The sequence below is a fragment of the Danaus plexippus genome, assembly GCF_018135715.1.
Source record: "Danaus plexippus chromosome 13 unlocalized genomic scaffold, MEX_DaPlex mxdp_15, whole genome shotgun sequence".
In the NCBI taxonomy this organism is placed as follows: domain Eukaryota; kingdom Metazoa; phylum Arthropoda; class Insecta; order Lepidoptera; family Nymphalidae; genus Danaus; species Danaus plexippus.
The window spans coordinates 4,921,736-4,947,365 of NW_026869849.1; the positions used below are offsets into that span (position 1 = coordinate 4,921,736).

The following is a 25,630-nucleotide window of genomic DNA, read 5'->3' on the forward strand; positions in this document are numbered from 1 at the left end:
AACTCGTTTTAATAACATTCATTTGACAAGCTATCCATTAACAAAGCTCCATAATTTGTATATTGACACTTTATTCTCAACTGCCGCATCCAAAAGATGCAAGGTCAGTAGCGTTTGTTAAGTTATAACCGTGGAAATACTTCGGAAGAAAGAACATTTTTCCTTTATTTATCTGACATCCATGGAAGAGATGAGAGATGTTCTTTGATAAATTCTTAAGCAGTTTTGCTTACTACAACTCAGATATTATAAAACTGTTAAAAAATGTAAAATGAAAATATAACTCGACTTCATCGAATTGTAACATTAAAAGAAATTCACAGAATAACCATATTATTTAGCACTTTATAACAATTTTCTCACTTTAGAGATATTTTTTCTTATATTTTCTTCATTTAAATATAGACTGTGCTCTATTGTCTCGAAAAACCTGAAAATCATAAAGTATCACAGCATAATACTCATAAACATCATTGGATCCTTTTGTGGAACGATAATGCAACTTCATAAACTTAAGAACTTTATAAAATTAAGAAAGATGTAATTTTAAATTAATTTAACATACTTTTCAAGGTCATGTTAATCAAAAACGTACAAAAAAAGGCAAATTGCTAAGACCGCATATTTCCTTTGCGAGTTTTTATAACGATGCATCATGATTGAATATGCGAGCCCCCCGTGATTCCTTACTGATGGCTACGAGAGAAAGGGAAAAAGAGAAAGAAACGAAAAATGCGTTTTAAAACCTGACTTATTATTATTTTTTTATATGACAAATAGTAAACTTTTATACAATGTCAACGACCCTAGTCTATAGCCTTTATACCAGGATTCTCGTCTCTGATGGGTAGTAAGAAATAAGCTTTCACTCATGAAAACCTGCTTTTATAGTAACTATGAATTATGGATAATTTCGAGTACAAAGAGCTATGCGACATCTTTATTCTTTGGGCTTTTGTTTATGTATAATTTATATATATGCTATAGTATGTTGTCATTTAATTTTATTGATGTTTGTATTGCTGTTATTTCTTTATCATTTGAAATATATAAATAAATTAAATAATTTATTTTAACAATTTAATTTCGACATCAAAATATTGGCGGTGAAATGGAGCTGACACAGAAAACTCAAGTGTTATTATCATCTTAGTTTTTAAATTTAACGTAAGAATACTGAACGGGAATAGTTCAATCAGCCCTAATGCATCCTTTAATTATTTTTAATATTTTTTTTAACAAAAATATATAAGATATACAAAAGTATAAGTACCATAAGTTTTTAGTTACAACATGATAATTGATACAATGCTGGAATCCATTGTAGTCGAGACTACCTATTGAGGACAGCTCCAAACCTCTCAAAACGTAGTTTTCAATAACATTACTATGAGGTATGCTTTTTATAGATCAAATCATTATAATTAAAATAATTTTTTTTATTATTAATCAATAATTGAGTAAATCAAAATTATAGCCACCTTTTGTTTGTTAAAATTAAGTCACGTTTACTTTCACATTTAAATAAGATCGTTTACATTTGGCTGTTCATTCATCATTAACACAATAGGGTTTTAAAATAAAAATGTGATAAATGGAAAGATCATACATAAGTTTATAACAAAACTATTTTTTTTTTCGTTGTAATTAAAAAGTTATATCAAATTAAAAATAAATTTTTGAATCCAATACCGAAAACACGCCGACAGTTCCCGAGCAAACCCGAGTGCGTGTGACGTCACAATTTAAATTTTTCCCAATTGTAGCACACAGCTAATATAGTGTTTTACGTTTATCCCAATTATTTATGCAAAAGAGTTTATTGACTAAATAGAATTCAATAACAATTTTTTTTCAACTAAACTCCAAATCGTAACTTTAAAAGTCATAGCATAAAAAAAAATCTATGAATAATTTAAAATATATCCACATCGGGTATATTATCGTAATTAGCTTTAATAAATCCTTTATCACACATCACTAAATTGAATTACTTAATATTATTTAGTTATTTACAATAAATGTCATTTAAAATTATGACGTCATAAGCATGGCCACCAATCGTGACACGTTCTTAGTCACGTGGTTGTTTACGTCACGTCACGTCGTTAAATTTTTTTAAGTGTTTCGCGTCAATTATAAATACAATTTATTTTAAAATAATAAAAAAAATCGATTTTTTTTTTTTCAAAGAACCAATTGGAATTCAGTTTAAATCACTCATTACTCATTAAAATACCGTCATCCCAGGCTACATAAATTAAGGATAATTGCTTATATTGATATAACATAACCAAAATTGTAACGTGAAATTTATTCTTTTACCTCAATATTCCTTAAAATGCCAACCTTTAAAATAAAATAATCACTACGTTATTCTGGTACTTTTTTAAATACTATTTAATATACATTTGAAAAGGAAATTAAAAATACGGATCAGTAGTTACAGGTATTTTATTGTATACCAAAACTGAATGTGGGTTACAATATGCTTGTTTTAGAATACACTTTTGCCAAAAATAAAACTATGCGCGTAAAATCTGTTTCAAATAAATAATTTCCTTAACACAGTATAATAATTAACAAGTAAAACAATGCAATACAAGCTTTTGACAGTATCCTTTGTGGCTATTATTTTTGTTATTCGCAAGCCATAGATCATTATTTTCTAGGTTAGACTACAGAACTAAAACCAAATACATCGTTTCCTAATAAATACATTAATTACGTCACATGTAGCCAATAATATAATACAATAAATTTTGATGGACTAGATCCCACAAAAAAAACTCAAAGATAAACCTCTTTACAAAGTTTATAATTTTTGGCAATATTTCACATATACACTTTGAATTTGTGCCGTAAAAGCAAAATACTTGAAGAAGACATAACAACATGATATATATATATACATATACATATACATATTTATTTATTTATTTATTTATTTATTTATATGTATAATATCAGACAAAGCAGATATATTTCTATATATATATACATATATCATGCATCCATCACATCAACACACTTGGACTAGCTTCCTTAATTACGTCACTATCAAACTGTTACTAGTAATTAAACAAAACTAGTCAAAAAAGTCACGTAAGTAATATCTAACTAATTGCTTATAACTTCGTGTAACCTACAAATCTATAAAATACATTAAATGTAAAATATAATTATTTTTTATTGTAATATTATATATAAGAAGAGCAATATAAAAGGTATTTACAAAACCTGTTCTGGCCGACAATCGCACGATTAAATCGAACTTAAAACATACTTATGTTTACTTATAATAAAGTTAACACAGGCTGATTAAATACGGTAAGATATACCGTTAAACACGTTACATGTAAAGCATGTACAAGTGGTAAATAAAAACTACAAGCAAATGCACAAGAGACGATCAATACATATATTGTGATGGACAATCGACACGATCGCTACTAAATAAATATAGGTAAAAATAATTTATTATTTACATCATAATATGGCACTGTGACCGCGCAAACCGAAACGTTCCTGGATAATACCAATTATAATACCGGTGGGAAGTAGACGCGGCTGAGACATTCGTAATTCGAATACAAGTATCAGTCTATATATGCGCGTTCACTGACGTGTTCGCGGGCGCGGGTTGCGGTGCGGGGTATGTCGCGGGGAGAGGTGGGAAAGGAACACTCAACTTGGTGGCGGGGGAGGTGGGGCGCGCTGGCGGCGGTGTCTTGCGCAAGCGCAGCACGCGTCGCCGCGTCGCCGCCGTGCACACGCCGCCCGTGAACATCTCTTACGAATGCACGTCACTTCGCCATCCTGTAACATAATTCAAGAAAATACAGAAGGATATCAGAAATAATGAAACATTCTAAAAGTAAAGACCCATCGCATCTTCATTGGAGCCATTACTTCTAAAAAATACATATACTTTTAAATGTGACGCAACTATCAGTATTTCACTCGTGTAGACTTTATTATTTCTATTATTTGCTACGACAACTCTTCTTGGTAGATAGACAAATAAATATCACACTTCTTAAAATGCATAGTCGCATTTGAAATGCATTGCTTAGTTAACAAGATGAAATGTGGAAGGAAAGAACTTATCATTTCTCAAACTATAAAAGGCAGAAAAACTTCTACGCACTTATATACCTATATGCTTTAAAGATACTGCAATCAGGTTACTAAAATGGAGTTTCATATTATACGAACTGTAACACAAAAAAATAACATTATAATGCAGCTATTACAAAATTAATGTGTTACCTTGCACCGGCAAGTTACGCATCTCTGCTCGCCATGGGAGTGAATGGATGGATGCACCTCTTTGCCATTGGGCAAGGGACCATCCGGAAACTTGCATCCACCTTCAGCTAAAATCTCTTCAGCTGTCCGAGGCGTACCTTGGTCTCTTGGTGTATCTTCTTCCGTCTTTTTCGCTTTTACCTACAATATGCAAAATATTAGTAGAGTTTCTTTCATTTAAGCTCCGATTAAAGTCTAGTTTCAAATATTTATAATAACAACGTATAGCATTACTTACTTCGGGACAAACTCTACAGCAAGCCTTCTTATCGGGTCGGTAGGCATCCTTCTCAGCACATTTCAAAGGCGGACATCGAACACGTGGACAGCGTACTTGTCGTGTTGCGAACTCACACGTACATATCGCACAAGTGTCGTAACCTCCAGGTACTAAGTAAGGATGCCAGGAGGAACCGGGTGCGTGGTACTGTCCAGCAAGGTGACAACCATGGGACTCATTCCATACGGCTTTAGTTGAGTCTGGAAACAAAAAATAAAATATAATCAACACTTTTAAGAGACAAAAGTTTACAGACGATTTATCCCAGACGATATCATTATTAAATATACAATTCTATGTGGGCATTGCTGTTAACAACAATAAATTTATCGTTACAATTATTAATTTTTTCAAAGACCATAAACTTACTGGTGCAAATTGGACAACATTGTCCTGGAGGACGCAGAGTGGGAACAGCACAGGTGACCGGGGGACAGCGGACCGCGTCACAACGCAGCGCGCCATGAACACACCCACACATGTGACATGACTGTAAATAAGTATCATTTAATTATATTAAAACATACAGATTTAGAAATAATAATTGCCAACGTAGTGAGGCAAACACTAATTGTCATAGAATATTATACATCTGCCAGAGATCAGAGCTGATAAATACGTTGGTAGGATTTTTTAAATTTAAAAAATTATATTGAGACAAATATTGTATATTCAGTAAAACAGGAAACCCTTTTTAGTTAATATGCTAATAAAAAAAATTCAAATTCGATAATAAAAGATTCTTTATATACCTCTGCAGCCATCCACTGTGATCCATCTTCATAGGACTTTCCGGCATAATAACAAGAAGCTGTGTTAGACAACGAATTGTCTGGTGGAGGCGAATTCATATGTGTTTGTGCGTAGTTGGAATTTAACTCATTGTCAGAATACGACCCTGCTGGTAGACATGAAGGTGGCACGCTTATCTGCAATATGTGTTAATTATTATTAATGTAATAATAATATCCAAATTATTAATAAAATCGTTATAGTCCCATTGTTAGTAACGTTTTTTCAAATTTATTCTTAAAAGAAAGGTCTCTCTCTCCATTTAAGTCCACAATTGCTGATATGTAAGTAAATTCATTTAGGTATAATTAAAAAAAACACTTCGCAAAGTTATAACTTCTACACTCACCTTGAGATCATAACCTTTGCAGCATGTAGACATGAATATGATTAGTAACAGTTATTATACTCGTACATGTGGTTATTTGATTGTATTGTTTTTTTTTTATTAATTCATTCTTTGTTAACCAAATTCCACAAATTTTATTGTAATATACTTTAAAAATTAAGATACATTAGATATATCATTAAGTTTATATTATTTTAATTAAAGTATGTTTAAACTATATGAAATTACGATTTTCGGACACACTTTGCGATTTTTTAAAATATATATTTTTTACCTGACATTTTGGTTACTTTATAGCACACGAGATCACGGGCAGACGAGATGAAATTGTCTGTCAGTAATATTAACAATGTAAATTACCTGGGGTAACCGCGTTCGTAGAAACTCAGTATCATTGTCGGAGGTTCGAATATTAAGATGTGCTGATCCAGAATTCAACGCCAGTAGTTCTGAAGGAGATGGTTCCAGAATTGAACCCTCTATTCCAGGCAATATTCTTGGTCCATTAGGATTCCCTTCCAGCCATGCAGTCCAAGAACCAGCGTAACCATTTACAACAACCTGAAGAATTTTGACATAAAATTAACGTTCTTATTTTCTAGCTGTTTTAAACTAAAATATTATTATTATGACAAAAATTTCGTTATTAGCTAATGGAAAATTTAATAATTTGAAACAAAATAGATGGTTTTACGAATTACCTCATAATTTAATCCGCACAAAACGTCAATAGCAATCCAAGCAAGTCCAGCTACTGGGTTTATAGTTGGTGGCATTCGAGCATCTGTTCGCCGTAGTAATGACGGCCCTTCACTAGCCGCATCTGGCAGTGGCCGTGACAGTAAACGACCTCTCAGGATTGGCGGACCTAACCAAACAATTTTATTTTATGCTCAAAATAATTATTGCAAACTAATAAAATAAATAAAAAGAATAAATAAAATCAACAGCGGAATAAGTAGAGTCTTTGTTATAACCACCTGTATCAGAACCAATATGTACTGCAAGCTGATCTTCATAAAGTGGAGGGAAGATACGGGCACTGGGTCGAGCTAGAACTCCCATCCTAGTATCTAATATCTCCACTTGCGAATGACGTTTACCTTGCTCTTCGACCAATGTGATCTTTGGGTCGATTATACTCAAATTCTCTACCTAAAACATTATACAAGATAGTAACTTTATATGATTCATTGGAGGGTAATGAACCAAAACGTTGTCCTTGTCATTGGATTTCAATATGAGAGATTGTACCTGTTTATTTACTTCTTTTATTACAAACAATATACATATTCATGTATGAGTGTATTTTAACATTTTATTTAATATACCGATGTATAGTTTAATGCATAAGTTTTTATTTGGCATAAATGTATTTTACAAGTCCTAATTATATATTAAATAATAATGTTAACAGAAAAATACCATTCACTCAAATCGAAGAAGAATTAAAGTTTAAGTTATTATACATAATTTTAATTTAGACATAACATTAATAACCTGTATATCGTATACAAGAGATCCATCTTTGTCAATATAAACTAAGGCCAATCCCTGCGGTATCAATGCAGCTGGTAATCTTTCCGCGATTAACGGAGCGTGGAAGACTTCACAAGCAGCTCTCTGTCTGACAATACCAGAAATTCTTCTGTCTGGTGTTCCCATTGCTTCTACTGACAATAGTAATCTTCCACGCGATAAAGAACGCAACTCCGCAGCGGAAACAGGTGTGGATACTTCTAGAACATTCAATTCGTACCCCGGTTTACTTATCTTTTGGACCTGGAAATGTTTACACATATTTCAACTCAATATACTATTCTTAATTCTTTATATCAATAGCTTAAAAAGTATTACCAAATTATGTATGAAAAACAAAACTTACTTCATCAATAATGGTCTGATTTCTATCAGGCAAAGTCAATAGTACTCTGACTGACTGATCTCTTGCCGCAGGCATGAAGACACCATTATATACAATCGCCAAATGCAAACTTGGAGCGGCACCAGCAGCGCCAGTTACAACAGCAGTTCCTCCCCACCAACCCTCTTCTTTACCGGGTACCCGAAACTCATCACATGGACCACTGCTAAATGACGTTGGAACATGATCCGGTTCCAGCAAAGACGTAAACATTTCTGTCGCTAGTGCTGGATATCTGAAATTATATTGTTCTATTAGTAAGACTCCTCTTATAACTCTTTTTAAACATAAGGCAATATCTTTATTTCTTTTATAAAGTATAAACTAAAAGCTAAATCATTGTTACTTTTTTAAACGGTATAATACGTCTAGTATGCTTACGTTATTAATCACACGCTTAATTTAATGTGAACAATGGGCTTATTACGTAATACTAAAAAATAATTGTAAAAAAATTCGAGATGAGTATTTTTTCTGTTGTTAATTTACCTTAAGTATTTTTTTTATTCTTTATAAAAGGTTCTAGAAGTCGCACAATTCAGTAAACATATTTATTTAAACAACTTACGACTGAAGATAACAGTAAATAAGCATAATTTAAAAACCTTGAGTAGAATTCCTAAGATGCAAATTAAACATACAAAAGTAATGAATGCGATTGTAATGCGTCGGAAACGTTAGTGCATATAAAGTTACATTACGCTTTATGAAAGCGACCATATAAAATACATTTTACGATTATTTTCTTCGTTCGTTACAGACGCGCCTGACAAGCATAGATATTAACGGCTCTTACACATTCATGAAAGTGGACATTTGGTAAGTTGCAAACTCTTAGACTGCAATGGTCACATCATCATATTACTTCAATCAAATACTCGTTTGGTTCCATTTATACAAACCTATTTATTCGTCCACTCAATGCACTTTCCATAGAATTGTTACGCTCGTCACCCCAAATCAAAGCGACATACAAAGAGCCTTCTCTCAATATTCGTTTGTATTCACGAGGCACTCGACGCCAGACACCACACAACTGTAAACAAGCCATTTCTTTGAATAACCAATAGAACTTAATTGATGTAGCACTTAATTGTTCTAATCAATGAGGAATATATGGTTAAATTGGATTAAGTCTTACCTTATCAGTTTTTTCCTCGTAAGTGGCATGTATTCCTGTAGCTCTTTTTATTGGATGTTCAAGTAGCATACGTCCTCCTCTGTCAAGAAAAGCCAAGGCACGTGGCTGGATGCTAACAGACGTCCCTAATATAACAGACCAAAATAGATGGCGACGTCGAAAAGTAAACCTTGCAGTTGCCACACCTGAAGCCACAGGGACTCCCGTCATATCATCTCGTCTGATGCATAGCGGAGATCGACCAGTTAATAAGGCCCCAAAATCTAAAATATATATTTTAGAATTGTTATTTTGACGATTTGATGATATTACATCAATATATTTGACATAAACTTACGTCTCATACTCAATTCCTCGTCTTCATTGTTGGTTATTATAGATATAGGACCGTCATCTTGCACAATGTCTGGTGCTGTAACAAAAAAAAAGTTAAAATATTTTATTATCTACTACCTAACTGACATTATTTGAACAAGGATGATTCTTCGAGCAAATATTTTTATATCTGTCACGTAGCATCCTGACTTTATCAAATAAAAAATAACGAAAATGCTTATAATTTCAACGAAATATAAGATTGTTTTTATAATATAACTGACGAGTTTCTTGTCATTTTATTAACACCAACATTACGAACCATTGCGTACACTCAGTCGATTTCCTAACTAATTTTGACTTTCTCATCTTTAAAGAGTTGTTTTATTTTTTAACCTACATAAAAGATATTTTTGACATTGATGACAACGTTTTCAAGGAACGTGTTAAGGAAAAATTTCTCTTTTATGACCTAGTTTTTCATCTGATCTTAATAAAAATGTTATAATCAAAATTTTTCAGTACACCTTTTCCAACAGAAAAAGTTAATAAAGATAAATTTCCATCGGAACTAAGAAAATATTGCAGCTGATCGTTTATCTTCCCTTGAAGGTAATGAGTTTATAGAAAGGACAATATAATTCCCATGAAAATGCAATGCAATACTTTCTCCTTTAGATGCATATGATAAAACATGTCGTCGATCAATTGAATATAAGTGAGTTCCAATGGGTGGGGGCCGTTGGCAAGACCTCCCCGACCCTTCCATTCGGGTTGATTGGATCAAGTGTTACACAATCGTAAGTCTCTAACAGGATCGGCGTCTCCACGTCGCTATCATTTTGCATTGCTTTATTGTGCAATTGTCTTGATTTAATACCTATAACCTATATTTTTAATCAGATCGTCTTGAGATCAGACAATATTTATACTACACTTCTCTGAAAGGTTCAACACTATTCAATGCACTTCACTATTTATATGTCTGTTAAATATTATATTTTGTTTTATTATTATTATTATTTATGATTGGACCAGAAATAGCTCCCAAACGCCCAACCAAACGAACCATTATTATACTTTGATGTTGTTTCTCACGAAAAATCAAGAAAATATATTAATTTAGGATGAAACAAACAGAGCGTTGGAATCAATTTGTAAGGAAAGATTTTAAGTAAAATTTGAGGAGATTTGGTCCTTGGACAAAAACTCAATAGAGGAATGTAAGAGTAGTGTAAAACGGTCAAACATATTATATGCATAAAATAACACAAGAGTTAGTGATTTACAACATCCGTACAGGTAATTAAGGAAGAAAATAAATAAATGAAAATTTTATTTTACGATTACATTTATGTTTACACGGTCGTCTCAGAAAATAAAAAACAAAGAGTCAATAAGTATATAAAAAAATATATATTACCTATTTATTAATTTATCTTTTATTTGGAAACAATTAAATTGAGAATAAGAATAATAATAGGAAAAATATTCGGAGTTTTAAAAAATCATAAATTTGTGAAAATTAATAGTTCTTAAGTCTTTGTGATAATATACTGCCTCCGAGCATACATATATCAGATTGTCAAAATTTTATCGTACCTACTGAGTCTACTGAGTAATTTTCTCTTATAGCTAAAGGAAATATTTTATTCAAGCCACATATTCATAAAATATAATACAATTCTGAACTTCAAATTACAACGACATACATGTTTTTTCTAGTGATACATAATTGTTATGTTTGCAGTGTTTTAAACATAGTTTTTAACTGAACTCATAAGGCTAACTATCCTATCCAGTTTTGCTACAATGTTTAAACTGCACGTTAGATAAGCATTATAGAAGCAAATATTATGATGAGTAGACCTGTTTACGCTGTATATCCTCATAGCTAGATTATGATCTAGTACAACTTGGCGCCGGTATTCATAATTCAATCTTGGAATTCATTTTATGCTCGAGACAGTCCTAAATTTATTGGCGGGTGGCGCCAACGCGCCAATGACGCGTAATTCTAGATAACATGCAAATGCAAGAAATATCTGGATCAAACGGATTTAAACCGTCGATACTCAACGTAACGATATCATAAACATCTTTTAAATATTTATAAAAACTTGTCATCAATATATAAATTAATTCGCTTCCTTAATATACTTAATCTTAATTATTAAATGATATCCGAAACAAATTATAGATTTACATATGATAACGAGTTTACATATATCCTCTATTGATACCTATATTAACTAATACTTTAAATGCGAATCATGACGTTCAACACCTTTGACTCGGTCGAGATCTCAGCGGCGCCACGGATATTGTGCGTAGATGTGCGCTATGTGTATACACGGACACATGTGACGGGGAAAATCTTCGCACGAGTTCACAGTTTCGCTCATTAACTTAATTTTAAACTTTTTGAAAGCATCCTTAAGATTCGAAGCGTGAAGTTAGAATTGAGACGAGTTCATTCCAAGTCAAGTCGCGGTCTAACGTTTTTAGGCCTCACCGACGCGGTGAGTTTTCCAATTGCATGATGTAACCAGGCGCCGCTTTGACGACAATATTCACGGCTGATACCATGAACAGACTGCGTATAAAACACTTACGACCGTAACTATTTTATAGTTTAATGGAACTATGGAATTAATAACCGTTAAAAATCATAAAACAAGTTATAAATCTAGTAATACTATTTTACTGGATACCTCCAATACTTTTGCCTGTTTCAACGGTATTAGATGATAGAGACTTAAAAACAACAAAATTTGCCATTTTTGATTCATAATCTATACAACTAATTAGGGTATAGTCATAAATAGAAAATAAATAAAGTTTAATTAATCGAATACATTTCTCCATCTACTAGTCAGAAGCCAAAACATGCATAACAAAATATAAAAGCTATACCTTCTTTTGAAGCCCTGCCTCTGTTAGCTAAATAATTGATCGGTATTTATCTCGAACAGGCAGTAGGTACTTCACGCTAAATATATAAAAATGTAAACAAGTCCGAAATCAATAATCATCACTTATAAAATAAAAATTAAGCTTTACAAAAGAAAAATCTTGATCAAATATGAGTCGATAATTACAACTATGAGAAAAAAAAATTCGTGAAATACGACTGATATGTGAAGTTGTAATCTGTTGGTTCGCAACTTCATAAGCGCGATGCATATTCATAAGCGACCAGAGAGGATTATTATTTATAAAACTTATGCAAGTCTATTCCATCCGAAGTAGATAATATTACTTGCATACCAATTTATCGATACTAAAATAATTTACCCTGAATACGCTTCAATCGATAGTTCTATATAATAATCTGTTAACGCTGTTACTAACAACAGACATTCCTTGCGTTAAAATACGTAACAAATGAATTAAACTTACGATTAAAATCATAAGAAAATTTGTGTTAACAAAGATATCATGAACAACTAAGATGATAACGATAATTTATATTTGCAGTGATTAAATATGATTGCAGTAATATGGTGGGGTAAGAGAAAATAAGACTATTCCCTACAAAATATTTTATGGAAAATAAGTTTTCCTGCCTGCTTTTTAAGACTGAAAATTCAGTAAATAGAACAAGACAAAATATAGTAAAGTTTTTTCTTCTGAAAATCATTAGTATCTTGTTATGGCACATAGAAATGAAATTATCTTGGTTTTTTAAACAAAGTATATAAGAGCTCTATGACATATAAAAAACCGAAAATTATGGATAGATTTTAATTTTAAACATATTATTAATATTCTAAAATATTTCCATAATAAATATAATAATACCACGGACCACCCAATAAATTCCTTATTTTTTTTTTATTTGAAAACCGGTCCTAAACCGATAATTATGATATGATTTATCAGAATGTTATTGTTAATAATTAATTACATATATTAATGAAATTGACAACGACTATGATATAAAAAAAACAGACAATAATTCCAAATATAATTTTCTCTAATAAAGATGCTATTAATACAAAAAAAACTATAAAAGACGGTTTAACGCAACAAAGAATAATACAATTACTTTTTATGACACACGTAATCAAATAGTTTTTAAACAGACTGATTTTATTACGTGTACCTTAATAATATTAGATACATTTTAACCTTAATTAGAAAAAATAAATAAAAGCAAAATGAAAGTCCACAACGGTACATAATCATGAAAGGTAAGCGCAAATTTTTTTTTAAATAAGACATATATTTTCAAGTGATGAAATCAAATAAATAAGACAAACTGACATATATATAAAAAATATTTTTATCATTTCACGTAAAATCAATAGATCGTCAACGAAGCATTAAGTGCTCGACCCAATTAACTCTTGACCTACATGAGGTTCAAACAAACTTAAGATAACATAGATGTCGTTGTTTTTACTGTTTACTATTTTCTTTTCAAGTATCTTTTGTTTTAATTGCTTCCATTACTTTGAAAACATAATACTTTCATATCAATTAATACACACGTCAGTACAGACTTTCTTTCAAATTAGAGGTACTTTAGCGTATGTCTGTATAAACCATAATATACCTGTGAGCGCTTATTATAAGTCACAGCATAAAACCTATTTCACCTTAAGCTCATTGACGCAGTGGCTTGACATTTTTACATGCAGGTGCGGCGCAAAGTCTAATTGGCAGAGAAAAGTGATAACACCGTATCAATAAGTCTTCAGTCAGTCAGAAATAAGGCGATCCATTAAAACGAACATCGAACTGTTATTAGGAATTCTCTCGTTGTTCGAAATGGGCCCCGCGCTAATTTATAGATTATATTCGTAATGATGGCAAAAGAATGTTTATTGCGCGAGGCGCGGTCTTATTGTTGTCGGGAGACACACCACTCTGATCTCAGACGCACACAGGCTCGCATAACTGTCGCGCTACGAAACTGCAGTGAGTGTTGGCTCGGATTCAATGTCCATTTCCATAAAATATAATTTCATCTCGACATTCCATTGATGTACCGATGTTAATGTTTCCGCGCGATCTGTATTAATACTTACAGCGTATTGCAGTTTTCATAAAATATGAAATAGTTTATATTTAAAACGTTAACTTATTTTCGTAAACGATATTTTTGTTCCATTTCTCGAAGTGCAATAAAACTTCACGACTTACTGAAAAGGACGGCTTTATTTTGGTAATATGATAGGGCGAAGTGGATTTTATTCTTTAACACAGCATTATCCATGTAGGGAAACACCGAACGATCCATTGTACAGCTTTCGGTATTTCAGCGGCAGTCTATGCAAAGCCGTTTACGGACTCACTTAACCAAAAAAGTAGAACAGCATACCGCTTGCGAGCTGTTTACAAGACGCGCAACACTCGGCTTGCATTGTCCTACGGTGAAACGCTAGTGATTTGCATTTAACGCCTACAAGCTATGAACTACTCAGTACCAAGTACCGTCTCGGCGCCCGCAGCTCTGGAATTTCTCTCGACGTCGGTACATATATCTTTAAACAAATACTTGGAATACATTAACGCAAGCGGTAAAATTAAATTTTATTATGTGTAATAAATCTCTACAAAAATGCTATTAAACTAAGATCAAAAAATGAAATGTGAAAACTTGTTTGATTTATACTATTTATTTAATTTACAGCTTTATCTGTTTTCCATTTATAAAAAAAAATTGATAGTTTAATATAAATTATTCTCTTAGCTAAGGCTAATGTATATTTTTTTAATCATATAAACGTTAGTCCAAAGAAAAATAAGGCTTGATAAAATTATTTATAAATAAATAAGCAAATTAACAGTAAGAAAACAACACTCAATAATTCATTTCACGTTACATCAGCAAACATTTAATAGGACAAACAATTATCGTTGTTTTAGGTTAACGCGCGTGTAATGAAGTTTGTTTTTAGCAGAACAAACAGTAATTAATGTGGCAAAGTCCTTACGTACGTAACCCGAACCAAGTTTACGTGAGTGTAACGTAATAATACGATTGCACCGCGATTACTTTGTGCTTATGCGCAATTATGTCCCGCAAACACTCATTTGTATTCATGTATGGTTTAGAACAAAAATGCATTTATATAACAATGTTCTTAATCATTTGTACGTCTGTTGATGCGATAGGGTTAACACGGGCGTCTTTTTGTAAATTATTTTTACAAATATAAACTTTAAAAATACAATCAAGCATTTTGTTAAAATACATAAACCCTAGTTGCTATAATGATAAAAAACATTTTTAGGCTATAATTTTCGTATATAAAACCCTATTTTTAAATTAAATCAATGGTATTCGGTCAAAATGTAGATCTTATAATTTTATTTTAATCGCTAATTATAATCCTCCCATTGGACGATCTTTGTATAAAATTTCATAAAGAGTTTTTTTATGCAATTGAATCATTTCAATTTTGTAAATATAAAATGGAACACTCGGAATTCGTGTATTTAAGATCCCTGATAACATTTATGTTCCAATCGATTGGACCTTGTAAAACTTTACTCAACATTTTAATTCCCTATAAAATATCAACTGAAATTTGAACGTTGCAATACACACAAGAATCAATTGCCTCTCGAATAATATATGAAATGGTGTGAACGAGGGCTATTGGCGAGCGACATATCAAATTACGTACACTTCACCTAAAAGGTCGGCAAATCGTACATTTAGAGCAAACCAATGTAGCTTTTAACGCACAAGCATAAAGTCTTATTTTCTGTAAGACAATTTTTGCAATGTTACGTTTGGCTAGCAGCTAATTGTGATCGAGCAGCGAGGACGCGCCGACAGATCAAAGACGATCCGTTCTGAATACACAATTCACTCCGAGTTCATCTAGAATTACAAGTCCGATTGTAAATTCGTGTATCGTGCATAATGTAGCACTCAACAGACATCAGACATTTATTCCAATTGAGGAACTGTTACGTAGCATTGCAATTTTGCAACCGAAATTCGTTCCAAATTCCTAAGATAACAGTCATCCAAGTCATTGTACTCTAAATAAATAGGATGGGTATATTGTATTACATAATGTTTTCATTTGCTTCTCTATTACCTCACATTTTTTTATTCAACATTAACTGGAGTTAAAAAATAAATTAGCACAACCAATTAAAAGGAAAACAAGATAATTACTAAGCAAATAGTATGATAGAGTTGTCAGCAAATATCGATGGACACGATCCAATCGTGATTCGATTAAAATGAGATTTATTTTCTGTATTAATTTTGTCTTTTATATTTTCTCATATCGTCGCTTAGATCATGAATCCATAAAAACCAAGACTTTTAACGTTATAAACAATAAGAAACATATTTATAGCTCTGATCGATGTGTGTCATTGTTTTACCTATAATACTCAATTAATGGCGTATAAAACGCTTAAGTCATTTATTTTTTAATTTATATATTAATAGATATTTAGGTACTTCCAAGAACGGATTTATATTACAATTTATTTTATAGCTATATAATCATGATGATATATTTTAATGTCCTGAGTGAGTTATTAAAATTGAGTTTAAACGTGTATCAGAGATTGCATAACATTATTCTTCCGCTAATCTAAAGTAGGTACATTTAGAGAAATCTTTGGTTAGGAACTTTTCAAATAGATCTCTATAACAATATATTGTATATAAAGTTGAAGAAAAATACATTTAATTACGACATCTAGGGTCAGCTGTTATAAAAATTTTGTAATATTTAAATAATTGTTGTAAATGAGAACTGTTAAGTATTTCAAACTGTTAAGAGCAAGGTTTATAGCGCCATCAAAGATGTTTTGTAATCGTGAAATGTCAATTATATATGTTGCTATTGACATTTGTCGGTTACGAGTTCTGTGATAAGATTCTGATTAAGAACTATAAGGTAGCGAATGCAAAGCAAATGTACAGATTAACATTTAATTTATATAATGTCCTCATAACGTGAATACTATTTCGTAAGTTCTTATTCATAAAAATACATAGTCAGGTATATTATCGCACAAGTATACGATACTTGACAAACTTATTTTAATCAAACTAGGCATATTTAAGTGGAAAATTGTTATAATATATATTTGAAGTTTGAGTAAAAATATTTAAAAATAATCAATAATATTTTAACTATATTATTAAAGACGTAATGATCTAAATAAAGAAAAGGTCAGCCGACATTAAACACGCCGCCAAGACAAGACAATGATTACAATGCTAGCTAATAACGCCATTGTTCCTCTGTGACGATTCATTCATACAAAACAATGTGGTTTGTTGTATTTTTATAAACGTTGCCCAATATTTAATACCAACGACGCATTCGCCTTTAATGTTTAATGCACTCATGGTGTTAGTTATATTAATTTTAATGTTACATACCTGTTAATATAAAATTCAAGACTGTTTTAGAAACTACAAAAGACCCGATCATGTGTTAGACATGACTTCCATTTATCAATTAACCGCTCACGATGTAACAATTTCATCTATAATAATTCTGCTTTAAGAAAACCGCAAGTCACGACATCACCTATGTCGTTACTTATCTTGTGCCAACTTCTACCGTTTACAAGAAAACTATAAGTACGGTTGGTTCAGTAATATTTATTTATGTACCACTTCTCAGCAAAAGCTAATCACAGTTAATTTAGAGAATAGCAACGTAACAATTCGTCCTGAAAATACCAATACGTACTTTATTTAATAGCCCACCGCATAATCATAGTACACAAAATATTGCAAACACATCTGTAATCAATACATGAACATTTGAAATCAAATTACTAACATAAGCAATATTATATATACATATCCAATGAGCTCAGAAGTCAACCTTGATCTTGGCATGAGCCAAATATCAATCACAATAATAGAGATTGAACTGTGATATGAATGAAAGACGGTCTTTATGAGTGAGCCATATGGCGCCCAGCAACTGGCGCCGGTCTGACCAACATCAGATACCAAAGGTTGATCCCACCCCTGACCTCCAGGCGAGTCATGCTTTCCTGGTACTTGAATCATTTTACTATCTTTAGGTGTTATTTATGTTACTAGTAAGTAGTATATACTTGATTTTTTAGAAAAGAAATAAAACAACGATCAAGACATTTTTAAAGGAATAGTTCGAGGTTTGATATGTTCGCTAGTGTTCTAGGTAAGCAATTTAAATATAACTAGTTAGGCCCTAAATATAATTGTACTTGTACTTTCTATTTTCTCAATTACATTTATATAAAGATTTTTAGCAACATTAATATTATGAAATCTAAGACTTTCGCGAGTATTCATTTAAATGAAACTAATATTTTTCGGATAATACTACGCGTATTTTATTGTTTTAAAAAAATTACATACTCCCGACGTTTCGGTTACATTGCAGCAACCGTGATCACGAGCAAACGAGATGTGAATGGTTTTTTTTTAATAATAAAATACGCGTAGTATAATCCGAAAAATATTAGTTTAATTTAACATTAATATTGTATTAAAAGAGATTTAAAGGAACGACGTATTAGAGGACATTTTATAATGGCTTTAGGTGATTCCTGAAGAAAAATATGTTCAAAGATATTCTTTCTCATTATTTTTATCTATAAATCACAGTTTCAAAACCAATGTTAAAAAAAAATATATAAAAACTTTAAATTTCATCTAAATATTCATTTGTATATTAAAATGCAATGTTTAAGGCCGTTCTATTTCCGCCATAGTAAAGAATTAGTGTAACCAGTGATAAAAATTTCGCAAAGCCTTATTTCAGCGTTTATGGACTTCGATTTTAATATCACAATTATTAATGGATATATTTTCTTAGATTAAGTATTATTTGATTTTTTCATTTTCATTTATTGAGTTTTTTGTGTCTTGATTTTATTTTGAACTATTAGAATAAGTAATATAATTATTGTTATTTTATATCTACGTAGGATATTTACGAATTCAAACTAAAAGGACTATTCGGGACAAAAAAAGTATGCGTAATTTCTAGAAATGATTCAGAAATAACGGAAGGTAGTGTTGTACTCGCATTTACGTTATCATCAAAACTTTAACATTTGGATTCTAAAAAAAAATTACGTTCCTAGCTGAAAAGCAAACATCGTTTTGGACGAGAAAAAAATTACTAATGAAGCAAACTATTATAAAAAAATATATATAATCTTTTATAGATGTGATAGATATATCTAGATATTTACTAAAATAATCATTCTATTTGAAATTATATAAGGTGGAGACACTGTTATCTCAAGGCGCTTGTAGGTTCAGAGGTCAGTTGCAATAGCAAATCTAAATTGATTAGCATTATTGATTATTATATTTATTTGCAAATTACAATATTACATGAATATAACATTCATATATTACAATAGCTTATATTTTTAGGTTTTAGGATTTAAATGAGGTTTACCATCCGCTCCGGAGAATAGAACTATACATTTATAGGGCAAAATTACATTTCATTTTATGAGAAACCGTATTGCAATACGTAAATTCTATTTTAGTAGACTATGAATGTAATATTTTAATTAACTTAATATCAACAATTTATTTAAATGAATAGAATTTAAAAAAAAATTAACTTCATTATCGTTTAATAGAAGTTAATAATCCACATAACTACCAGGACAGCTATCTCCTGATGTTTAGTATGACCTTTAGTATTCGTAATATTCTATAAATAATTGAAATAAAACCTGTAAAACGATAAAAGTATAAAATAAAACATTTTTCATCACGGCTCTATTAACTTATAACCATTTTAATTTAACATGTTCCATCTAGAACGTGATAAATATATTAAAGTTTTCATTCTCTTATAAATCTTTCATCGATTTTCTATTGAGTGTATCCGTTCGGGCTATAAATGTTTATGAATTCTTTTCAACGGTCCGCCGCTCTAAGCCGCTATAAGTAAACACATTTGCTATATACATACATTAAACGCCAAATTTAACGTTTAACCTTAAATATTGTATGAATACCCCTTATTAGTTTGAAGTGTTGTGTAATAAATATTTAATATCCGCTTTATATATTAGTTTTAGAATCTGTTATCACTGTCGTACGTGTAATTACTGATTATATCTTATAAGGTTTTAAGAATATAGTACATAGAGACAGAAGCGACAGAAGATCAAGTAAATCATCAGTCATGATAATTTTCATAGCGGTTTGTTTTCAAAACGCAATGACATGATGCTTCTATATTTAAGTTCAAAAGAAGTCTGTGAGTCATAGCCATAGCTTCCTGGTGCACTTACCACCACGTCGAAGTGTAAATAATCGCTTGTTAATTCTATTGATACATTTCCGCTCATAAGAGAATTACGCGGAGGAATCTCTCGTCATATTTTAAATTTTTCACAAAGGCGACGCATTCAGATCACGTGGGTTGGCGCTCATGAATTATTACAGTTTTAAAAGGACCGTTTGTGGACGCCCGGCTCTATTCACATTCAAGGCAGCTAAAGAGGCAGAAAACAGCAAACTAGCAGCGTCGATCATAAAATTACGTATGAACGAGTAACTGCCGGCGCCGTATTTCTGTGAACAATGGAATGGTATGTAAATGGCGCCAAACGTTCATACCTTCCGTACACACATATTATGTTATCCTGTCACTACAAAGTCATCGTTTACGACTTTGACTATTATGACGTATTGGTAAATACCAATGATAACGCCTCCATTAAAACCTAAACCTTTTTTACTCTCCTCTAAGCTTTCTCATTGAAATTTATATCCACATTAAGGGACTACTTTAAAACGATTAAAAAGAATTACCCATAAATATTTATGTACATATTTTTCTAAGTGCTTACTTAACAGCATTGAATACTTGCTAAGACTAATCACGATCAATAGGTTATATCAACAATTAGTCTTACCATGAAAAATCTTCCTAAATTTGTGATTTGTGTTTATTAAATATAATGTTATCTTGCATAAGTATTTGTCCTGACTTCACATGTTCAGTAATTAATTGCTGGGCGAGAGACACGAGACTAAATAATGTCGTACAGCAAAACTTAGGTCAGGCGTCAGTACAAATCTCGAACTTTAAGATAACCTACGAGTGACAATGACGTCATACATGCATCGGCATTGCTATTGATACTCTAATATTATATTACTTACAGTCTTTAAATGTTATAAAACTAAACTAAGGCCTACATAGCTATTAAATACGAACATACATAGCCTTTCCATGTTGAGTGAAATATGAGTAGACAAAAGGAGAAAGTATGTACTATGCGGGTATTGGTTCTGCTCAGATTTATTGAGAATATGTTATTAGCATAAATTCTACTAGCGGGCAGGTTTCAAAATCGGAAATCGTGACTATCGAACAGTAGAAGTTAACCAGATCAATTGGCTAAAGGTACCGGTAGTACATATTCTCACCAAATTTGCTTAGAGCCGCCGTGCGCCGGCGCCAGTCTACTTTCCAAATAGCCTTGCGTCTAGCCTGCGACCTTTTAAGCACGCACTTGCCTTATGGGCCGACTCCACTCCTAGTTTCATGGATTCTGATGCTACAATTTTAATTGATCAAATTATATCCATTACCTCGTAAGATATCTAAATATGTGCCGCAAGTAGTTGCATCAGGTGTGATTGGACTTTAACTAAACAGTATCTCAATTATTGCATATATAGTAATCTATATGTTAATTATCGTTTGATTGATGTGAATTAAATATGTAACTTTAAATTTATAATAATTAGATAGTTATTTTTCACACGTGTATAAAATTCATATATTTAATAATATTTTTTGATCATAAGTTGGCACAAGATCAATTTCCCATAGCTCCAGTACACGAGAAAGAAACACGCCTTCTCATGCTCATGAGTTGGCAATAAAGTACTATTCGTAGTTGTAATTAAATAGAACGGTTATATTAATAATACGATAGCATTACTATATCGAATTTAATACCTATAGCGTGCAAATATAACGATAATAGTTCGTCGACATGAATAAGTAGTGCCCCTCAGTAGTCATACTACAAATACGCGGCGCTACTATGCGCAATTACTAACCAATACTATTTCGAATTCTTGCAACACTGTGGTCAGCGTCTCAAGCGTGTTATATTTACCAGTTATTGATGGATGTTAAGACAATAAGCATATTAAAAGTTCTGTTTATGCACAAGTAACTAAAGCGTCAAGATCAATGCTTCAAAAAACTCATACATATTTATTTTCCCCTCCCCATGTTCGTTACGCACCGTGCCCGTAACTTATAGCCATTTACAGACAATACAAGAAAAGGGACCTACTACTAGGAATTTACAATGCCGAACGAATTCCTTAAGTAAAATAATCTAGAATAATTTCTAACAATGTAACATCCTGTTGGAATAATGCATGAGATGTTATGAATTTTAATTTTCTTTCCATAAAATCTTATATAAATTATTTAGCTTAGTGTCAAAAAAAATATATTTATACTGTTTTTTTTTACATAATCACAATGGATTTTATAATGAAGCCTTCCATTTTTGGTCGATCCGCTAAAACGATTAATGAATATTAATATTCTTTTTTACTGTATATGGAAGTGATGAAACGTCGTATAACACAAAAAAAAACCTATTTATTAATTCCCCATGAGAAGTAATTTAAATGTTCGTGGTTGTAACTATCTATCGCGTCGTAATAAATGAAACTGCAAGCATGCGTAATTTCAGTTGCATTAAGATCCCACCCGAGGCGCGATATTGTGGAGGTAAAATAAGATCAATCGCACTAACTTCTACACACGTTGGCGCCAGCTAGACTTTTATATTTTCATACTTGTCAACAGCGGCAATTACTCGTATATAGTTAATACAAAATCTCAAATCTTTAGCCTATAATATTGACTATATCTTTATATAATGAAACGGTGAATATTAAAATGAAATAGGCAACATTTAATTAATAAATATGATAATTACAAACATTCCGGAAGTTATTTTAATCAGACTATCACTATAAAGGAGATCATAAATTCTTTAACTAGGTCTTACGTGTGTTAGGAACCTGATATAAATAACTTTCCTATAATTGTTAAAGCGAACGTGCAGTAATCTGAATAACATTTATATAGAAGTTTAGTTTGAAGGTTATACTTTTCGATCCGATCTATGTATCAAACAGTGGCGCCGGCGCCGGTCGTCGCGACGTCGCCTTTGTTTGCGCGCCGTATGTTCTCTATTTGCGTAAGTACATTTTGTTTCAATAAACATGCCACCGATTGCTACAATCAGACGACACTTCACATGTTTAACGTTTCAAAATACGTTTATACAATAAAAATAACGTGAGCCCCTTTATGACTTTAAAGTAATAAATTAACAAATATTTTCTTTACAAATGTTCAAGACGAAGTGATGTGATGTCTCTTTGAAATTTAATATATTTAAATTTGGTTCATGAAAAAATGTTTGTGGTTTTAACATATCACGTAAGCTAAATATTATACATCACTTTTTTTTCTCATAATATTTTTTTCATGTTGTACTATAATGGTAAAGATTAAAATTTAAAAGCCCAAACTATACCTTAGTATAGTTTTCCATTTTATGATGTCAATTACATTTGTTTATTAACTTAAATGTACATTTTATACAGAACATAAATTTTGCAATTCACTAAGCTCATATTTAAAGGTAAAGATATAACATTCCTAAACATAGTCTCGAATAGACGGACAATACATTAAACTTGTAGCCATATATTCAAATGCCATTTAATATAAAACATGACCTGCTTTGATCTAAAGATTAATGTTTGAGGTAAATCAGAACATTTGCGGCGCCAGAGCAGGCGGGGCCTATGCAAACGCGGTAATATTCAGACACGTACATTCAACAATCTATGGTTCTATTACTAGGGTTATCTATACCATAACCACAATTACCTTTACCTCGTCATTAAGAAACATTAGCAGTTTTGATACATATTTAATTCAATTATTACCAATGACATAGAAATAGGATTGCATGATTCCGTGAGATTATTAAAACCATTTGTGGATGTTTAAATATTTATAACAGCAATAAATATTATCTCAATATACCTTCCATTTTAATATGAACATTTGGACGTGAATGATCTCACGTCCGATTTAACCTACACTGTAACCAATCATTCAAATTAAGAAAAATATTTCCAAAGACCACTCCAAATCAAACATCAAAGCTTACTTGAGTTGCGAAAAAGGCAAAAACAAATTACATCAGGGAATGCATTGCGATCGGTGTCCCGATCTCATGAAAATAAAACCCCGAGCGGCGTGCACAAAACAAATTCCTCGGAGGCACATGTAGCACACTGAATTAGACGAACTCGTGATCGACTGCTCGGATACTCGATGATTTCATATCCATTGAACCACGACAGCTCTTAAACCGCACTAGCCAATGGACAGCGCTTAATAATACCTCCAGCTTATACGTACATATAACATGTTATGGAGGTTTATAGCTTTTACCTGCCGAGGTGTAAATAATTGAATCTCTAGGGCCATGAACCTTCCAAGTATTGAAAATAAAAACGAATTTTATTGCATTGACACCTGGCCGTTTCAATCAAAACTTAGGAATTGTCTTTCTTTTCTGTAAAAGAGAAACAAAAATAAAAAACTTTTACCAGTAATCGAAGGTAGAAAATTAATACATTTATAGTTTTCAGACTCAAATATTCTTTGAAGAGTGAGGGAGTTATCTCAAAGTGCCATAAAATAAACTTCATAAACGAATACAAGTTATGTTGTTAATGGCACGTTTTATTAGTGACGTAAATAACTATCTATTTATGCAATAAAGTATTTGGGTAAGCACATTTACGCGGGTGATGAAATTCAATATTGTTTTGTTTTGTCTTGCAATTTAATGTTAACAACCTTCATCAATTTAAAATTAATTTATAATGTTCACATAACGTAGGCGAAACGAATTTAGGACGCGTTCTCAGACGATCAATTAACGAGACAGTGAACGACGAGGAATATTTACAAATACAAAACAGTTGAGGATTTAGCGATGCCGGGAAAACGTCAAGAATAAACGAAAGAATCGCGTCCGTTGACTTTTGATGTTCGTTCGCAAAAATGTTTAGTGTTCACTAAAAAGGCCCGCAGACGGCGTCGCGGCGGCGGGTCGATAGCCGCTCCCGGAATAACCACCATCAGCGGCTATATTTGCAGCAGCGGAGCGGGCGCAGGGGGACATCCAACGCGTGCCATTTCTGCATCAGCCCGGTGCATCTGAGTAATGTTATTGTAATGCTCTCGATATATCTCGCACGGTCGATGCTTGCGGCAGACGTGCTGTCGGCGACGTCAACGCTTCCACGAACAACACAGAACATCACCGTCGTATTCCCTGGGTGATTCATTACCGCTGCGAAATCATGAGGAATTTCGTATTTAAATTAATGGCACGTTTATTTTCTCAGTTCATTATTGAGACATGTAATTGTGCATTACGAATTAGTGTCGGCAGGAATGATTATCCAGATCGAAT

General features: G+C 32.0%; 1 protein-coding gene across 2 annotated transcripts in view; it reads right to left on the minus strand.

Annotated features, from left to right (window-relative positions):
- Nucleotides 1–2,436: 2,436 nt before the first annotated feature.
- Nucleotides 2,437–25,630, minus strand: part of LOC116769903 (dorsal-ventral patterning protein Sog) — a 51,410-nt gene continuing 28,216 nt past the window's right edge. For both annotated transcript variants that reach the window (XM_032661098.2, XM_061527950.1), the window contains 13 exons: nucleotides 9,135–9,209; nucleotides 8,798–9,060; nucleotides 8,559–8,692; nucleotides 7,618–7,891; nucleotides 7,233–7,514; nucleotides 6,713–6,887; nucleotides 6,434–6,600; nucleotides 6,093–6,293; nucleotides 5,344–5,520; nucleotides 4,961–5,081; nucleotides 4,550–4,791; nucleotides 4,273–4,452; nucleotides 2,437–3,819 (listed from right to left, as the gene is read on the minus strand). In XM_032661098.2, coding sequence (XP_032516989.2) covers nucleotides 3,688–3,819; nucleotides 4,273–4,452; nucleotides 4,550–4,791; nucleotides 4,961–5,081; nucleotides 5,344–5,520; nucleotides 6,093–6,293; nucleotides 6,434–6,600; nucleotides 6,713–6,887; nucleotides 7,233–7,514; nucleotides 7,618–7,891; nucleotides 8,559–8,692; nucleotides 8,798–9,060; nucleotides 9,135–9,209 — 2,423 coding nt within the window. In that variant the 3' untranslated portion in view covers nucleotides 2,437–3,687. The remainder of the gene's footprint in view (nucleotides 3,820–4,272; nucleotides 4,453–4,549; nucleotides 4,792–4,960; nucleotides 5,082–5,343; nucleotides 5,521–6,092; nucleotides 6,294–6,433; nucleotides 6,601–6,712; nucleotides 6,888–7,232; nucleotides 7,515–7,617; nucleotides 7,892–8,558; nucleotides 8,693–8,797; nucleotides 9,061–9,134; nucleotides 9,210–25,630) is intronic.